The sequence below is a fragment of the Limanda limanda genome, chromosome 4 (assembly GCF_963576545.1).
Source record: "Limanda limanda chromosome 4, fLimLim1.1, whole genome shotgun sequence".
In the NCBI taxonomy this organism is placed as follows: Eukaryota; Metazoa; Chordata; class Actinopteri; order Pleuronectiformes; family Pleuronectidae; genus Limanda; species Limanda limanda.
In genome coordinates, this window is record NC_083639.1 from 25,967,580 (window position 1) to 25,987,880 (window position 20,301).

The following is a 20,301-nucleotide window of genomic DNA, read 5'->3' on the forward strand; positions in this document are numbered from 1 at the left end:
ACATCGTCATGCAAACGATAAAAAAAATGGATTTACAGACGTGTGCGGATGTCGGCCTTCACCTCGAAACTCCAATTTTAATTTTTTTAGACTCAAGCTCAATATCCCGGGCGAGCGAGGATCTGCTGCAGGAGAGATATTCCTCCTGGTTCGCCTCTGAAATCCACTGCAGCATGCTTGGAGGCGTTTGCCCTGCAGGACATCAGCAGGTAGCTCTCCGGGCTTTGCCTTAATTAATCTTGTTAGTAGTAAAAGTAGAATCTGTGTAAATTACCAACAAGAGGGAAGGAACGTAAAGATGTTTATGGTCCCACTGCAATGGGAGGGGTGATCTCCAAATTAAATCAATTCTCTCTTGTTTTCTGTAATAGGGCTTTTTTTATTAAGCCAAAAAAAATAACAAAAACATCTTGGAGAAACACACACAGGAGCGTTTCAAGGTGAACACACACACTCACACACAAACACACACACATATGCTACAGAGGCACAGGTAAGCTGCAGCTTCACGGGAAGATATCGGGGTCACGGCGGCCTGAAGGAACCGTGGAGGAGTCCGAGGTGAGGAGTCATTAAAAATACATTTGTGACAGCGGAGTAACGAATGGCTGTGCCTGTGCTTTGCTCCTGTTCACCGTCCCCATGGTCATTCATCATCTGCTCTCTCTCTCTCTCTCTCCCTCTCTCTCTCTCTCTCTCTCTCTCTCTCTCTCTCTCTCTCTCTCTCTCTCCCTGCCGGGCTCCCTCACCTGCTGCTGGAGGGAGAATTCAACTCCGAGGGTTGTTTTACTGCAGGGAAGAAAATAACTGGTATTTTTTTGTCCTGGCACATTTAGTTCATCAACTGATTTCTCCTCATTTGTTTTTTTTATGCCCTTGGCCACACTCGTGCAGATATTTCGCAAATTGAATTTTCTTTTCAAACATTCTGGTGTCTGTGTTTCCGTGTTAAACTGAGTATTTGGGAAACGATATCACAGTTTACTCCACACATGTTGGTTTGTGTAATGAGCAGAGACACCAGACACAACAAAAATGGCGGCTCTATACCGGTTCTTCTATGTTTGGGATCACAGCTAAATTAATGTGTAGTCATTTTTTCGTGTGTGCGTCTGAATGGAGACATATTCTAAAACTCAAGGTTGTGCTGATGGAGATCATCAGGGGCGGATCCAGGGGCGGGACTGGGGGGGACTGGCCCCAGCTTAAATCCAATTGGCCCCTGTTCATCAATAGACTTAAAAAACGGAACTTTGTAACAATAAATATGACATTTTATTCTCTAAGCTTTTTTGAAGCACACAATTACTTTAGTTCCTAAATATAATTGATACGTAATGTAGAAATATCCTATAGAATAGCTCAGGCTTAAGAGCGGACAAACCTTAACTCCATTCACTTTACATTACCACAGAGGACACACCAGAAGAACTAGTCTGCCTCCAAGGAACCATTATTCGAATGTAAAGTCGTCATCATCATGAAATTGAAGAAAAAAAAACATTAAAGACAGAAGAGAAAGATAAAGATCAGATGAATGTTTAATGGTCTCCATGGGAAAACTGGGTCACCGGAGAAATAGAAGAAAGTACAATTAGACCAGATAGAGCAGATTGAGATAAAACCACAAATGGTTAAATAATGAGGATAAAAAACACACGGACGTCTTAATCGTGCTACACAAAACTGCAGCGATGAGCCGAGAGATCTGCAGCGCTGCAGTTTTACAGATTAATACATTTCTGTAGACTTTGATATAGATGGGAGCTTTAAAAGACGATTTTTAAATAAAAAATGATATTAGTTCTCTCTGGTTTGTTGCCAGGAGCAGGTGGTGGTGGTGGTGGTTTGACGAGAGGTTGAGTCGCTGCACTGACTCACTGTCGGAAAGTGACAGGACAGACTAACTTAAATTCTGTCAGAGCACAGAGGACGACATGGTAGCTCCCCGAAAGTGAAGCCAAAATATCTTGATCGCCCCCTGTTGGCGGGCTACAGTATAGGTCATAAAACCCACCTCCTAATCATTATATTTCCAAACATGATTTCTGATTTATCTTATCTATAGGCCCTTTAACCCCTTGTAGATGAATGTCGCGAATTTGCCTCAAACCCCATTCCTGTCTTTTTATCCCACTAATGCCTGATGGTGCAAATACTACACATACCATGAAGGTATTGGAAGCACTCTGCTGCCATCTAGTGGTCGGAGTGGAAAATACATACTAGCCCCTTGGTACTGTTCAGCAAAGTTATTTTGAGATATTAAGCTGTATTTGAAATACTGTGATGATGGAACAGCAATGATTGTACAGAAACATATGTTGTTATTCAATTTCAAGCAAAAACAGCATCAATATAATATCTACATACCAGAGACTGGAAAATTAGTTAAGTTAAGGTTATGCCCCATTATGCCTAATGTCGTTAATTTGCATCATACCTAAATTTTATATCTATTGTATATGCTATATTGAAATCAACAATCTCCACTTAATTTAGCATCTATATGACAGCCAAAAACACAAATAATATTTTTTTTATATATTGGAAATTAATTCAGGCAATAAGGGGTTAATAAGTGGAGTAGATATATGGAACTGAAATTCAGGAGAAAACCTGGATTTGCTCAAACTGAATAACGTCATCTTAGCTTTGGTTTAGACAGAAAGAATGTGTATATACCTTTAAATACAATTTATGTGTATATACCTTTAAATACAGTCTATGTGTATTTACAGACATGTGGAGTTTAAAAGACGATCATGAAAGGTTTGAATGAAAGTCGCCATTCACTGCTCTCATTGGAGGATCCAGTGTTTTAGGAAATCAATGATTTCTCAGCCTCTGCCTCTTTCATGACGGTTCTTTTGTCATGAATTTACAAGAACCCCCCCCCCCCCCCCAGGAGACAGTGTTAACAACTGCAGCCAATCAGTCCTTTGCCTAATGTCGGGGGGGGATTTGTTGCCCCCCCTTCTCTGTGGGCCGCCGTGCGATTGGAGGGGAAATGGAATCAATGGGCGATGGCGTTATCACCGATGGCAGATGGACGAGGCTACAGTGTGAAAAGGTCACGGGGGTTGAGAGAGCGCCCCCCGGGGGACTGGAGATGCTCCAGGCATCAAAATGTCATCCCCGGAATCAATATCACCTGCGAACACTGGTTTCATCTCCAAGGGTTTTTTATGATGTTTCTTTCTGTCACAGCTCCAGATGTTTAACAATCCTCCTTCACCTCCACAAACATCTGCCCCCCCCCCCACCCAGAGGAGACGGGTTATTTCTCCTGTGCATCTAAACTCAAACACAGACCTGTAGGTCACGGCATGTCAATATATTTCATCACTCGCTGCCCGGCGCTGAATAATTGACCCAGAAGTCACAGCCAGAGGTTTCAGTTTGATCCCAGCTGCTCTCAGCTTCATGTTTGTACCCCCCCCGCCCTGTCTGCTCTGCCTGCATCGGGAAGTGCGAACGAAAACTAGCTAATTGCCGTTTCATTGTGTTCATTTATTTAGAAATAATTGGGAGTCTGCACACAGTCGGAAAGTCTGGTTTATATTGACTTCATGTTTTCTGAAATCAGATAGAAGACACAGCGGTGCACTGGAATACTGGAGGCAAATACAAATAATAAAGTGAAGTAAAATTAATTAGATACAAATGCAGTCGAATAAAAGTAAAAAGTAAAGTGAAAAGTACAGATTTGTGTTATAAAATAATGATAAATGATGAAACTATTGAATAAGAGAACTTTAGAGCAGCAGTTAAAGGTGGAGATGTATAAACAACATTAACTGTGGCTGCGATGTTGCTAGGCAACACAAGCAGCTCGTTATCGAAGGTCTCGTATTTAACTCTCGTCTCAAGTCGGCACCGCGGAGGACGAACCAAGGACTCGAGTCACATGACATGAAATCTGACTTCAGACGTGCTTGATCAAGACAAATGATTCCACCCGAGTTTTATTTGACTAAATATTTACTTTTTCTGAATAACGAGAAGAGTTTTGTTTTGATTCAAGTGAGTTCTGGCGACGAAACAGATAAACGGCGCCCAAGGCAGAAGGCGGCTATGGAGTGTGTTCTGAAAATGGAAAAGTCTTAATTCTAGATTTTGTTGGTGATGAACAAACATGTCGGAAACAGAATTTCAGCATTTAACGTTAAGCCAGACGCAGTATGAGCTTGATGCCGACTCCACATGTGTTTTGTTTTGGGACAGTTTCTGTGGTGGTGCATTAATTCAGATCTTTTCACTTGTTTCCTTCTCAAACCGTCATTTTGTGTGAAATAGAAAATACTCCAAAAATATATATACTGATATAGAAAAAGATAAATAACTTGTAACTTGAAACTTGTGAGTTTCTCACCTGGGAAAATAGAAAAATCCTACGAAATAACTGAATTATGAGCAAAGCAACATAAGGAAAAAAAGCAATATCAAGGTATTGAATCAATACTTCATATGAAACCCTGTGAGTGTTATTGCCTGTGTTGAATCAACACTGTGCAGTATCGATTCTGATCAGTTTAAAGTTTGATAAAGAGGCAGAATGTTACTTATTTGATATTTATCTCAAACACCAGATCACCTGTGCAGTGGATTTTCTTTAAAAAAATGAATTAAGCACTAAAAGTTGTTAGTTTCTTCAACGAATATGTTTTTCTGGAATAAACATAAATTAGATTTCCAGAAATATTAGTCCCATCTCGACGCTGTAAATAAGACATCTGCAGCTCTGACGCCCACAAACTCATTCTTTCACAAACCTCTCCGGAGGATCGACGCTAACACAATAACAGAGCTGACAAATTGAGTTCCCTTTTTATTGCGTCCAACAACAATGGCAGCGAGTGAGCGTGTCCTTGAACGGGAGGAGTCACAGGTGTGAGCCCGAGGACGTGTCAGGACTCGGGGGGGGCGAACCCGGCGGCTGCTTATTAATCAGCAGCTCGTTGGCTTCTCCACCATCGTCCTCCCCACAGTTTGTTTTTCCATTCCACAGCCCCGGCCTCCCAGGGTGGTCACAGGCTCTGAGCAAATTAATCATTAACACAGGTCGCCTGCTACTTAGGATAGAAAGGTTAGATATCCAGCATGTAAATCACTACAAAATATTGGTTATTGGGATTATTTTAAGCGATTTTAAGTGTTCCCTTGCTTTTTGGCAAATTTGGCCTTGTTACTGAAACATCTCACCTTGTCAAGATGTGATTTTACTTTATTAGAGGAATTGATGTCAACTCAGACCTGCAGGCAGAAAGGTGGACCGACACTTGTGCAGGTAACAGGAAACTAACACAGGCAACGAGGTGACAGGCCGGAGAGTTGACCACAGCACAGAGGGAATCCAAGTGAGACACGCAGGAGGAAGGAGGGAACAGACGGAGGAGAAATCTCTGGTATAAATACAGCAGACGCAATAAGGAACAGGTGTGTAGGTGTGGGGGGGGACGTCCCAGTGGCTGCTGGGAGCATGAGGACATCTGGTGCGCTGGTGGAGTATGACGGGATTAGGGTTGCAAAGGGGCAGAAAGTTTCCGGAAACTTTCCATGGGAAGTTAAGCTCGGGAATTTTGGGAGTTCTGAAAAAAAAAAAAAAAACTACGCAAATTGGACGCTGAGCAATAAAAACATCATTAAAAACTCTATTTTAAAGATGTATGGAATGCAGCACACTCTGCATGTTGAATTTCAACCCTCCACTGTGCATTCTTCCATCACATGCACAGATAACTCCCAGCATCCTTCACTCTACAGCAGGGCTACTGAGGCCTGCTGTAGTGTGCAGGACTAGTCAGGTAAGTTTTGATGATATTACTGGGAAAATATATAAGCATGCTTATTGAGGATTGTTCATCTGTTCATCTAGACTATTTCCATTAATTTATCCATCAATTGTAAAATATGTTTACAGACGATTCCAATTGTTTGGCTAACTATTTATATCTCTGGCATTGCATTAGTGTTTTTTTACAAACGTTTTTCTCATCTTATTCTACAGAACAATGTCACATGCACTATGTCATGTATGGAGACATTTCACCTCATCCATATATTCCCGTTAATTCCTGTTTATTCCCGTTAATTCCCATGGAAAGTTTCCAAATTTGAATATTCCCGGAATTTTGCAACCCTAGACGGGAATAAACACATTCAGTTTAAATCCAATTAGAAACCAGTTTAAGATTCCAGATAATGGCCTTCGAGGGCACTGTTTCTGGTTTACTCTCCAGAAACGATGTGATGTTTGTTTTGATCACATGTCTAATCTGCTGTGTGAATTAAGATTCTCGAGGTCGAGCTAGAAGTTTGTTAGAATTGATAAACTTAGAAATGGTCCAGTGCTGCTTTATATTTAGCTCCAAATTACATCTGGATGTTCAGAGGAAATTGAAAGCATTGTGTAAGTAAATCAAATTACTGACCAATTGAATGAAGCTCGATTTAACTGAAAGAATTCAGAGACGGTGTGAGACACAAACTCTTGCCTCAAATTCTCTCATCTACGTCCTCATTATCATTCCTCTAGATTAGAAAAATCAATAATCAGAGAACGAGCAGATCACCTCTTGTTGCCGGAGACGCTGGAGGTAACAGAGGCAACTTTTTATCCTTACATTCCCTCGGTCTCTCCACTAAAAGTGACTGGAGCTGGACTCAGACCCTGAACATTCTTGTTACTGTACAATCAGTGGAATGTTAGCACACGTTCCTGCATCTGGACGTGTACAGGATCTTATCTGCCGCTGCTGCACTGACACAGTTTCGCTCCGTGCCTTCTCCAGAGGCCCAGGAGGCTCCACCGTATATAAAGAGTTAACAAGGCTGCAGCCTCGAGTGCTCAGCGCTCCTCAACCCACACACTCCAGGACAATGGAGCATTCAGGCTGACCGGAGTCAACAAAGAAAGTCATCAGGAACATAAACCTTGACTCAAAGTTCACATGCTCTGTTTACTACTGTTCTGAAATGAATTAATGAACAGTGACCCTGACCTGCATGGGTGAAATATGAAAATCTGGGGTTTTATATTGCAGGTACAAGTATTATTATCTACTTACGCTTGTTGTATATTTGCAGAAAGAGAAAAGGAGAAAATACTTAATTTTCACGAGGCTCGTTTCATTTAGGACGAGCACACAGGTGGCGGTGTGGTTTGTTCCGAGTGGGGGGGAGTGAGGTGGGTTTTGACAAGCTCTCGCTGAAAATGGTTTACGGCTGAGGGCTGGTGTGTCTGTGGGAAAGTGCACAGCGGAGTGCGAGAAGAGGAGGAGGCCAGAGGACGAGAGGACGGGAGGAGCGGGAAGATGAATGTGTGTTCTGGCTGGATAAATAAAAGCAGGCAGACAGAGGGATGTTCGAGAGGAGCAGGGTGAGAGCAAACACAGAGAAGAAGAAATGAATTACACATTCACATGAGAATAATTTAAATGATTCAAATATAGAAATCCAATTTAACCTGCACATAACAGATATCGGTCTATTTTTAATTTCCAAAGAAATAAAGAAGAAAAAACAAGGTGCAAACAAAACATTTAAATTCAGCACCGACCTTGAAATGAAAAAGAATTAAAGCACAGATGCATTTTCATGAAAACACCAGAACTTAGTGAAACTGTGATCACAGCAGCAGGCGAAACAGTCTTTGTATCTTTGAAGCAGTTTTATTTTATCTTGTTCAAACCCAAACTTTCTCAGAACGAGTGTCATGAAGCTGAAGCTGCTACAACGTCTGTTTTATTCAGGATATGTTCACATTTTCATGAGGATCCAGAAGAAACAGCACGAGAAACAATAAGTATTTAACAGGGATCAAGTATTTGAACTCACAGCAGAATATTATCTATGAAATTAAATAAAAACTGAATTAAAGATCAGTCTGAGTAACTTTCTCCTGGTGCAAAGATGGAACTTTTAAAATTAGCTTTATCACGAATAAAATGACAAAGACAAGGTTTCTCAACTAAAGACTCTATAAAGATGGACGACATGATCGCTCCCAAAAGTAAAGCCACAGTAGGGTTGCCCCCTGGTGGATGGCTGCAGTAAAGGTTATAAATCCCGCCCCTTTATGTTAGCAGATGGGACATGGACCGAACAAAACAGGTCCCGTTAAATAAATCTTCTCATCTTATAACACTGATGTTCGTTTCTCCGTTTTCTTCGTTATTTACAGTCTATGTTCTCTATCCACAGTCATACAAGAAGTAGAAACGCACATTATTGTTGATTGTGTAACTTCAAAAAAATAAAATTGCAACAAACTGAAGTTTAAAGTTCTGACCTTATGTCCTGTTCTCACACCGCTGAGCAATGATTGCTTCACACATCCCCAGTGTCATATCCATTGTTACCACATCTCTGTTCTGTCACTTATGCTAATTGGGATTTCAAAACAGGAACTTAGAGTTTGTCACACTTTCAAAAGAGAACCGAGTGTTAAATATCAAAAAAATCCAAAAGGGGAAATCGCTCAGTGAAGTCTGCAGCCACAGCTCTGACCTCAGTGTTCAACAGAGAGAGCACACTTCATGTACTCTTCAGGGAATGATCTTTCCATGAGCTGCTGCGAGAATATAAAGATTCCAAGTCACGTAACATTTGTGATGTTAAATCAATTCCTCATATCTGCTGCTTGTACATTACAGGAACATCTTCCAATCCACAGTTTGTCAGGATCAGGACTGAGAGGTTATGTTTTCACCCCCTGTCGATTGTTTTTTGTTTGTTGATTTGATTGTCAGCAGGATTTACACAAAAACAACCACACAACACAAAGAAGAGTCAAAGAGGATCCCAATAAAAGTAGATATGGATCTGGATAAAGGGGACAGACACAGGACTTTCAAAAATTTCACAATTTTACCATGCGGCACATTTAGGCAATGGATACCGATGAGTGTGTGCAATCTAATGCAGGGGACTTCTGGTATTTATCAACCTAACTCTAATGGTTCTTACAAAACTTACAAGCCAGACTGTTAGGAAAGACCTGATATATCAATTTGAGCCTTTTAGGGGACATTTCTTGGACGGGTGCAGTTGTCCCATAGGATTACATTGTAGCCCGGATTCTGACGGAGACTTTCTACTGGACTGATTCTGAAGATGTTGTTTTTGTAAAGTACCATTCATTTACACATCGATAAACACAGGGCCCAGGTTGAAAAATAGCAGACTTTCCCTTTAAGGGGACTGTCTGTACGTCCTTGTAAAAAAAGAGATTAACATTATATTAAGGACAATCTGGGAATGACACATTTGAACTGGTTGAATATGTTGTTTTATATACAGAGAAGAGTCGTATTCTATGTTTAAGAACCGTATATTTCACACAGTGCTGTTTTCTTCAGGATTTTGCATAGATCAACACAAACAAACCAATCAGACTCCAGCTTTGGTCGTTTAGACTTGACACACTCCTGTGTTAAAAACTGTCCAGAGCTTTGAGTATTGCTGCATCATAAAGAAAACACTAACAGGAAAATAATCATTTCCTACAGCAGATGACAAGTCTTTAAACATTTACAGAAACACAATTGACTTGTAATGTCTGTAAACGTCACATTTGTAAAAAATAAACGATTCACTTGGGAAAAGTAAACCAGTGAAACTCCTACAAAACAACAGTTCCACTAAAAGTAGCACAGCACAGGATTGCTGGAGCCACTATTACCTCTGTATTTATTCAGCAGTGATGAATGAGCTCAGCAAAAAAAATAAAAAACATTCCCACCTTCGAACACACAAAGTTACGATGGGTTTAATTACGCCACATTTCATTTTAAAAACCCAGACCGGGCTGGTTTACCATAATAAAGGAATTCAATTTGTTTTCCAGCGACTGAACGGAACAAACGGACGGAATTGATTAGTGAGAGTTGCCCCTGAGCGCTGCTGCACAGAATGTCAGAGGAGAAACCGTGTGTGGTTCACTCAGTAAGTGCGGACTGCAGGTTTGCTCTCCTCGGCCTGGTTGAAGGGATTGGCCGGGGGGGAGGGCTCGTCCTGCTGGTCGATGGACTGGTAGGCGTCTCGGGTCCGTGCTACAGAGGGAAAACCTGCGGAGATAAACCAGAAGTCTTCAAACACACACACACACTCAATGTTTCCCTCATCTAATCTCATGTGATCAACGCTCTTGATTTGAAGAACTGTTTTATAAAGATATTAAAGCTTCTACAAAACTTCCCTCAAACACACAATCATGACAAAGTTATGCAGATTTCCTATCCTGAGCACGTGGTCCCGTCTGGATTAATGTGGATTACGCTGCTGGAACCTGTAAATCTCAACTAAACGTCTCCTCGAGCGGCGCTAACTGTTCACACTGAAAACCTGCACTCACACGAATTCTGTGGAGGTTGTTTAGTGTAATAATCCATTTGTTACGTCTTACAGGACAAAGTGTGACGCTCTGCAAACATCTCAGACTCTGACATGGTCACAGTCACCACGACCACTGACCTACAAGTTACTTAACTTCAGTGCAGAGATTGGATAATCCTTTTATTTTATTAAAGGAGACATATGATACTTTTTCAGTTTTTCTCCTCTTGTGTGTTATGTTCTTGTTTTTTTTACTTTTATGTAAAAATTTAAAAAGCCAAAGTCGGGTAAACATTTCCTGCAATGCCAGAAGCTGTTGACCAATCAGAGCAGACCCAGGAGGAGGGGGGGCTTTAAGAGACAGGAGCTAAAGGAGGGTTTCAGACAGAGGCTGAAAAGAGGAGCTTCAGCAATGTACGAAAAATGTGTTTTCTGAACATTACAGCATTTAAACATTTTCAAGCAATCGCCCAAATTAAAAAGACGAACCTGAATATGAGCAGAATGTGTCTCCTTTATTTATGCAAACTTTATTGATAACTATTTTAAATCGTCTCTCTTCCTCTAAGTGCACATGAAACCATGTTGCATTCATTGTCTATTATGAGTCAACAATATGTTGACTTTAATTAGGCTGATTTGAGAATGTGCACCATCATGCAGCGCTGCTTTAAATATATGCAGACACAATCACTAATGAGGCGTCTGGAGAGTGAATCAAATGAATAAAACATTGATTTCAGAAACACATCAACATATAATGGAATAGACATGAATACAAACACATTGAAACACAGCTATGAAGACAGGTAATGGAAGGTGGTGAAGACTGACGAAGGTGGGAACAGACAAAGAGAAAGAAGAGAGTCTTTTTTCTTTTTGGTCCAGCAGCTTTGTGATCTTACTTCCTGTGTGGAAGGGGATGGAAGAGGATGATTGGAGGAGAGAAATGGTAAAAAGGGAGCCGGGAATCAATAGCGGCGGCCAATAAAGAAACTGTCAGCACTGTCCGTAGTGCAGCGACTGTCCACTGAGGTCTCTAAGTCTGAGAGGTCGAAGGTCAGCAGCGGAGGAGAGGAGAGAGGAGAGAACAAAAAGGTCAAATCACAACAGGAAGAGCAGGAGACAACAGGAGAGGAGACATGACAGTGCAGTGGGACAAACAGCGACAGGGACTGGGAGGGTTCGAAATCAGAACATGCAAGAAAACCAGATTACACACAGGAATCATCTGTGTGACCACGAACCAGATGAAAACATGTAGCCCCCCCACGGTGCTGGTTGTGACCACTGAGACTGACTCGTGATTGGCTGAGCACGTGTGTCAGTGGGCGGCTCCACTCCACTATGACTCAAATGACATCACCAGCGCAAGATGGCAGCTCCGGTATTTGGGATATTTTGGCTTCGTGTTTGTGGGAGGAAGTGGAGACGTGTCGTCCATCTTTATTTACAGTTTCTATTACAGTAGAGAAACACACTGTTGTATCCACTTCTTTAAATTTAGATCAAGATAATAGATTAAATCGATATTAAATGAGAGATCACTGTGTTTTGCAGCCTTTATCGTATCAAGCAATGATTTTAACCAGCGTAAAAAGGTTGTTAGTCAAAGTTAAGGGAGCGCTGGAGCCTTGGATCCACATTTCACCTGATTACCTGCGTCTCCCAGTGAGCCCAGTGCAGCAGGGAAACCACGTTAATACCAGCGACGCAATCAGACAGCGATTAAAACCCACATCGTGTGTCACTAACTTCTGCTGCATTAATCAGTCGCCGCACAATCACAGTGTGATGGATCGACCTGCTGAGTCTGTGTGGCGGTAAAGTAAAACCACAGAGATCAGATTCAACAGCATTCAAGTATCTCCCAGATATTTGAATCAGGAGATGAAGGTTTTTCAGATGCAGGGATGAAGTTCGATGACAAATCCAAATATCTGGTGTAATAGATTACATCATAGAAATCTGGGTCCCTGGGCTTTGGAGCGGGCAACCTGAGAATCACAAATTTGTTTTTATAGACTTCTTTTCATGTCATGACGTCTTTTTTAAATCATTTTCTTATCACCTTTTATTTAATTAATTCATTCATTCATTCATTCATTCATTCATTCATTTATTTATTTATTTATTTATTTATTTATTTATTTATTTATTTATTTATTTATTTATTTATTTATTTATTTATTTATTTATTTATTTATTTATTTATTTATTTATTTATTGTCATTGACCTTCTACAGTTTTTATGTGATCGAGTTTTAATGTGACCTCAACGTTATTATCTATATATAGAGAGATTTTCAACATTTTCTTTGGTTTATCAAAGAATAATTCTTGGATCTTGATGACAATCCAAAGCATGTTTAAGGGACTGATATTCACGAGTGTGTGCAGATCCAAACTGAATATGAATTGAGTGAATTTAAATGTGTTTTCATGATTTCTTCTTTTTCTGAAGGGAAACACTGGATGAGGAAGACAAGCTCACTGGCCTCTGCATGGAACCGTTCTGAATCTACCATCAATTCAATTAATGAGTATAAACACACACAGTTAATCCATGGAGCTGAATCCACGAAACTAAGGATTTAAGAATCAAGCTGGAGCTGCAGCTCTGTGGGATTTCTGATAGAAAAACTCTCATTGGTCCACAAATCGATGGCCACACACGGTTAATCAAAGAACATCATCTTCAGAATCTCCTGGCGTCTCCGTGGAGGACGAGCGCTTCTCGTTTGTTTGCTCACGAGCAGAGAGAGAGAGAGACCGGCTCAGTGGTCAATAACAACGTCTTCATTTCTCTGCTCCTCCTCACATATGTGCCGAGCTACCTTTTTCCCATCATGCTTTTCAGATCAGTGTCTTTCGGGCCTCCGAGGGTTTAATGTGCTCCTTCATGCAGCGTGAACTGGTGACCAGGACGACACAGATATTACAAACAGCTCACGCAGAATTGATTTCCTCGCCCGGCCGAAACCACGGCTCGGACATTTAAAGTCTTGTGACTGGAACTAATGAGTTTGACTGAGGGACTTTGCAGGAGGGCGTTCACAGCAAACAGCAGAAGACAGAACAGCCAGGACCTGGAAGCTTCTCCTGGACTCCAGCGTCTCATCGCAACTCAAAGCTGTGGATGTTTGTCTGAGGGACCTGGAAAAACCTCATCTCTCAGCTACTTTAGAATAAAAGTAGATCATGCTCCAGCTTTCTGGCTGTAATTTAAAATAAACTGTCAAATATCTGTTTTCTTCCTGTTGATATATGTCGATTTGAGAAACATGGGAGACCAGGTACACAACAACATGTGTAACCGATATTCATCTTTTTACCGTGAGAACTTGGGAACTCACACAAACTGGCGTGATTAGGGTTGCAAAGGGGCGGAAAGTTTCCGGTAAATTTCTGGAAACTTTCCGGAAACTTTCCATGGGAAGTTTGGCTCGGGAATTTTGGGAATTTTGAAAAAAACGAACATACGCAAATTAAACGCTGAGCAATAAAAACATCATTCAAAACTCTATTTTAAAGATGTATGGAATGCAGCACACGCTGCACGTGTAGTTTCAACCCTCCACTGTGCATTCTTCCATCACATGCACAGATAACTCCCAGCATCCTTCACTCTACAGCAGGGCTACTGAGGCCTGCTGTAGTGTGCAGGACTAGTCAGGTAAGTTTCCATGATATTACTGGGAAAACATATTAGCATGCTGATTGCGGATTGTTCATCTGTTCATCTAGCCTATTTCCATTCATTTATCCATCAATTGTAAAATATGTTTACAGACGATTCCAATTGTTTGGCTAACTATTTATATCTCTGGCATTGCATTAGTGGTTTTTTACAACCTTTTTTCTCATCTTATTCTACAGAACAATGCCACGTGCACTATCTCATGTGTGGAGACATTTCCCCTCATCCAATGTAGAAGGAAAGGCTGTGTACATTTGCAAATACTGTGCAAAGACCTATGTTAAGAATGACACAACGATGCAGAAGCATATAGTCAAGTGCTCAAAGTTTCCTCAGGGCTCAAATCAGCCTATGACAAAACAAAATGTTTATATTTATGTCTGTATATGACAAGGTAAATACAGTTAGAATAAATTACCCACAACATTTCCAGTTTATTCCTGTTAATTCCCGTATATTCCCGTATATTCCCGTTAATTCCCGTTAATTCCCATGGAAAGTTTCCAACTTTGAATATTCCCGGAATTTTGCAACCCTAGTCGTGATCAAACTTCACTTCAGAAAAATAGAGCGACACTTGCGAGCAGCCAACCCGAGCTGCGCTGCTCTGATCATGTGACCTGCCTCACCCTCGACAACCGTCTATCAAACACCTCCTCCCAGTATGCCGTTTTTTTAAGCTGCACATATTTCCCATATATCCCATTGGCTGTAAATGCCTCTGCTGCTCCACGTCAATGTGGATTCAGCTCCTCCAGCCTCCAGCCTGCAGGCTCTCACACAGGTCAAAGATATTTGCTCATCACTTGAGCAAATATCATCCAGACGTCTAGACGCCAAACTCCCATTTCATTCTGCTGCTGCAATAAAACCTTCCAAACGTGAGTTGTCTGAACGAAACCACAGAAATGGAGTCGGTCCGCCGGCTCTGTCAGCTAGCGGCACGTTGTTTGGTAACGATTTGCAAAAACACATCTGGTTCCAAACACAGATACACAACATCTGGCGGGTGACACTTCCTGGTCAGCTCGCTCTCATTGGCTAATGCAGGTTAATGCTCACTCGTCAAATCGCTGTTCCTTTCATAATACTTTTTTAATACTTGAATCATGTTTAGAATCTGAGAGACTCCGATTCAGAATCAGAATCAGGTTTTATTGCTGAGCAGGTTCTTCGCATACAAAGAATTTGCTGTGGTGAATTACTATAAATATAGAAAAATATAACAATGGGGGGACAAAATGAAATAAATACTATAAATGGGTTAAATTAGGATTGTGTCAGTGAACCTCTCACACAACAAGATCTTTGGATCCGCCTCAGGTCTGAATTTATTTTAACATATTATACTGCATAACATTGCATATTGCAACTTGACACTGTTCTACTGTTTTGCATTTTGCATTTCACTTTTTATTTCACTTTTTATATCTTTTATATATTTTTATATAGATATGTTTATGTCTTAATAAATGTAACTTTGTATAAATATTAGAAAAAGTGAGTAAATAAGAAGTAAATAGTGAGTAAATATATATTGTTTTTTATAGTTTTTTCTTTTGTATGTTGTGTTTATTGTGTTTTTATGTTTCCATGTTCATTGTATGCACCAATAACCAGAGCAAATTCCAGGTAGGTGTAAACCTACTTGGCAATAAATACCTTCTGATTCTGATTCTGGTTCTGGTGTGCAGCAGAATCAGTGACACTTCTTCAACCTTCTTCAAAAGCGACAAACTTCCAACACTGCACTTGAGTGTGAGTCCGAACGGCTGCTGTCACTCACCGAAGTTGACGTTGTAGTCTCCTCCTCGCTCGCGGTACATTTGGTAAACGAAGAAGCAGGACACGGGTTTGAGCAGCAGGTTGAGGATGGCCATTCCTGCGCTGAAGTGTAACAAGTCCTTCGCCCGCAGCGGCAGCGACTCGTTCATGTCGTAATAAATCCCAAAGTGGATGATGTCGGTCAGTATCGTCAGAATCATCCCGACCAGGAACTACAGAGAAATGACAACAGAGACAGAGGCTTGATACAGAACATGTGAAAACACCACGGGGGGGGGAAGATCCTTTCATAGAGGAAATTAGATCAAAAGTCTAACTGCAAGTCACATTGCAAGAGAACATAATAACTCTCAATTTAGAAATCCCTCTATTGCCTTTATTATCTCACATCCTGGGATCAGTAATTATTCACCTAAAGGAACCAATCACTGCCTCGTGGTTTTAGGTCATCGACGACCAATCAAAATGCAGGAAATATGACCAGTTTCCCTTTTGTTCCTGAGCTCTGGTGCTTAAACAATGTTGAGGAAAAAACAACAGGTCCCAATGAAGGTGACCTTTGACCTTTTGGATATAAAATCACTTCATTAATTTAAACTCTTGGGAATTCGGTAGGAATTTGTGCAGAGCTTGTGCAAAATTTCCTCAATTGACGACAAGATAAATAGAAAGAGTCCCAGAGTGAAACCTGGAGTTAATTGAGATGTGTCTCTTCAGTTTTCTCATCAGAGCTCAGGTGTCACTGGAAAGTTGCTCTAAGGTCAGAGTTTGCATTTGTCATTTTCTGGCCTTTAAATAAAACCCCATTAAATGCAATTACACTTTTGTAAAACCCGCCTCACTGAACTACTGCAGACACCACCACTGTTCTCTGGAGCTGAGTTAAGGGGGCTGAGTTATCTTTCTCTGAGGGACGCTCGCATGTTGCCCTAGATTCCTCAGACAAATAGGTTAGCACTGAGACGCAGTGCAGTGCCTATAGTTAGACTCCGGGGTCACGTGACGTTGGGATCTCAGGCCGACACTCACCATGAGCACGGCGTCGATGGAGTCCCGCTGAGCGATGGCCCACACGCCCACCGCCAACACGCTGAAGTTCCCCCAGGAGAAGGAGGTGGGCAGCCACGCCATGCAGCCCCTGCAGGACACACACGGGTCAGACCATTCTTACACAAGGGTTAGTACCAGACGTGGAGGTTACAGAGTGTGTGTGTGTGTGTGTGTGTGTGTGTGTGTGTGTGTGTGTGTGTGTGTGTGTGTGTGTGTGTGTGTGTGTGTGTGTGTGTGTGTGTGTGTTGTGTGTGTGTGTGTGTGTGTGTGTGTGTGTGTGTGTGTGTGTGTGTGTGTGTGTGTGTGTGCGTGTGAGTGTGTCAGACGAGGAGAGAAATTCCCCAGCTCTGTGAAAGAAACAAAAAAACTCACACTCACCATACTGTAAGCAGCCAGTGCACCAGGACTATAGCCTGAGACAGAGAACAGGAGACAGGAGTTAAATACACGATTGTTTAATATCTATTCAACACTTTATGAAGGAAATTAATTATAACCTATAACTGATGATTAATCATGTTAACAGCTGAAGGCCAGAGTTTCGAAGTGGGTGAAACAATAAGAGACATTTTGACTTTTTGACATTTTGTTAATTCGTTCATATTAGAAATACTAATGAATACTTTACACTTCATTAACTATTTTATGAGTATTCATAGCCCCAATAATTAGTTGCTTAATCCGAAATATTAGTATAAAGGAAGGGTAATTTCTAGATAATAAAAATAAGATAATTAAATATATAATATCTAATAAAAAATACTATAGATAATCCTAGCCTTGGACAATTTTGACAAATTGTTATTTTGCAACCATTTACTACTTTTAGAATATGTATTGCCCCATTAAAAATGATTTAATAAAAATATGAATACACGTAGAAATAATAATTTATTTGAATTCTAATTAGATGTTATTTGTCATTATGAGGGGTGATTATAATTGTGCATCCTTTGTTTAATCTATGTGAACTCACAAAGTTCAAGGTGAAGAAGCTGAAGAACTAAAAGTCAAACGGAATTTAATTGATTTCATGAAAATTGTTCTTCTCACTTTTGATGTAAAGTCAAAGTTTCCAAGTTTTGAATGAGTTTTGTTCAAACTGCTTTTACACTATGAGGCCTATGGAAACAGCACAACGACATAATTCAATTTAAAGGCTCTGGCCTCAGCAGGCATCAGCTCACTTACAGAAAAAAAGTTTCTCTAATAGAAGCTTAGTGGAGAAACCAGAAATAACTGATACGATATTATATAAAAACACATCTACGCTATACACAGATTGTCATATAGTTCAAGTGATGAACTGGTTTTGGCCACAACCACCAGCAGATTCACTTCAGATGAGTTTTCAGTTTGATCTTAATGAAATCACACAGATATCTGCTGCACAATGAGTCGATTCATCACCACCTCTGCATGTCTCACCTCCCACAGCGGAACTCACCACATGTCAGCTCCTCACCACTGAAAACTCAGCTCTGTAAACTTTTAAAATACTTTAAAAAACATAATGTTTGATCATCTTTGGAGTCTAAATCCACTAAATAACTTTACCAGCTCAAGGAAAGCCGTGCCAGAGAAACACAGAGCCTGTGTTCAGCCTGTGTTCACTGGGTTGTGTGTCCCCTTGTTTTCACACAGAGGAATTAGACATTGAGCAACAGAGTTGACTTCATCACACAACTGAACACCAGGCTTTAAAAACAGTGACCCGATGCAGAGCAGGAGTCTCACCTTGAGGTTGATCGCTGGGATTTCCATGATGACCCGTGAGTTCAGAGCAGCTCAGCTTCAAACTGCTTCTCTGCTGCTGCCACTTGTTGAGGAGGCTGCATGAAAGAAGTTCAGATTTCCTCTTTACACAAACTTCCTCCTCCCCTCACATCAGCCTGCAAACACGAACCATGTGACTCCAACCTGACTGCCACCCATGTGACTCAGCCCCTCCTCACCCCCCCCCCCCCCCTCTCTCTGTTCCTGCTGCTGTGGTCAGAGAGAGAGAAATAAACCACATGAGCATCAGCATCACTCACAGTAGGTTTTCTTATTTAAAGTTTGTTTTAATTCCCAGCTCTCAGATTCCCTCCAGTGGTTCAGGGAGCGTCTGCAAAATAAACATCGAACTTTCTTCTCTTTTTAACCGACAGATTCCTAATATAAAAAAAAGAGCAAATGATTAAACCTTAAACGAGATGAACGATTATTATATTTTGCTATTTTCATTTGTCATTTGAACAGAAAAACCAGCAGCAGGTTGATGATTTTGTGATTGTGTGTTTTTTATAGAAGCATTTTGCTGCCAGGCCAGAAAGAGAAAAGCATATATATATTAAATATATATATATATATATATATATATATATATATATATATATGTTTGATTCTAGCATAAACAATGTTGTAAATATATATTTGTCACTTTATAAACTGATACTTTGATGTTATAACATGATGTTTTCACGTTGTTGCACTTTGTAGAGTAAATTACAAATGATTCATCCTTAAAACCCAAAACGTAGGTTATAACTTGTAAAATAAATATTATTATAACCCAAAACTCATGTTTGACTGATGTAAAACCTGCTGATAAAATTGATGAATATGTCTCATTAACCAGATATAGTTTCACCTTTGGGAAACAGTCATGTCGTCCATCATTAAATACATCAACTGATCTATTGTAATAAACTGGAATGTCCCTGAGAGAAAACTCCTCTGTGCAGGTGCATGTGGAGAATCGCTCATTTTCCTTTTTCCCATATTTCTGGTCAATTTCTAATCGTTCATTCTCCGGCCGGTTGTAATTACATAAAGGTCACATGACCAGATCCAGCTGATGAAGACCATGACGTGCAGCAGAAAGCTCCACAGAGAGCTGGTGGAGCCCGAGTGGACTTTATTTGATCAGATTTGCAGAGTTCTCCCGTCATCTCTCATTCTTCAAGGCACAGAATCATGAAGCACTTCTCAGTCCCGGAGCTTTTAGAGACATTTGCACTTGTCATGTACGTGCACATCGAAGGCCTGAGCTCAGTGAGAGTCGCTGTGCACCAGAGCAGCAGCAACATCTTTAAAATGCTAATGTCATTTCCTCTCTGTGTGGTTTTTTTTCTTCTTTTCTACAGCTACAGCTTCTGTCCTCTCGTGTTTGAAAGGAGCTGTGACCCGTGGTGTGAATCAAACATGGCAGATGGCCGCGGCTCCTCACTCTCCAGCCTGACCTCTGACCTGCGGGTGACTTTTCCCTCTGATTAAAGCTTTTATGCTTCCGAACACGTCTGACTCAGCTGAACGTGCTGGGTTGAAGGTGTTTGTATGTAGTGTAGTGTGTGTGTCTGTGTGTGTGTGTGTGTGTGTGTGTGCCTTGACGGACATGTTATATAATTTGAGGTGTAATGACTTTAAGCACCGATGGGAAACTGCTG

At 40.8% G+C, this 20,301-nt stretch overlaps 1 protein-coding gene across 1 annotated transcript; it reads right to left on the reverse strand.

The window, feature by feature from the left end:
* Positions 1 to 9,899: 9,899 nt before the first annotated feature.
* Positions 9,900 to 18,637, reverse strand: agtrap (angiotensin II receptor-associated protein). Its single transcript, XM_061069998.1, has 5 exons — positions 18,611 to 18,637; positions 17,252 to 17,286; positions 16,853 to 16,961; positions 15,825 to 16,035; positions 9,900 to 10,070 (listed from the first exon to the last, which is right to left on the reverse strand). The coding sequence occupies exons 1-5, from the start codon at positions 18,635 to 18,637 to the stop codon at positions 9,946 to 9,948; spliced, it is 507 nt and encodes a 168-aa protein (XP_060925981.1). The 3' UTR covers positions 9,900 to 9,945.
* Between the last annotated feature and the right edge of the window lie 1,664 nt (positions 18,638 to 20,301).

Coding starts and splice junctions, on each gene's coding strand:
- agtrap (XM_061069998.1), bottom strand. CDS start 18,637: ATGGAAATCCCAGCGATCAACCTCAAG. Junction 17,287..18,610: donor TCCCAGCGATCAACCTCAAG/GTGAGACTCCTG, acceptor TCTCTGTCTCAG/GCTATAGTCCTGGTGCACTG. Junction 16,036..16,852: donor CCATCGACGCCGTGCTCATG/GTGAGTGTCGGC, acceptor ATTTCTCTGTAG/TTCCTGGTCGGGATGATTCT.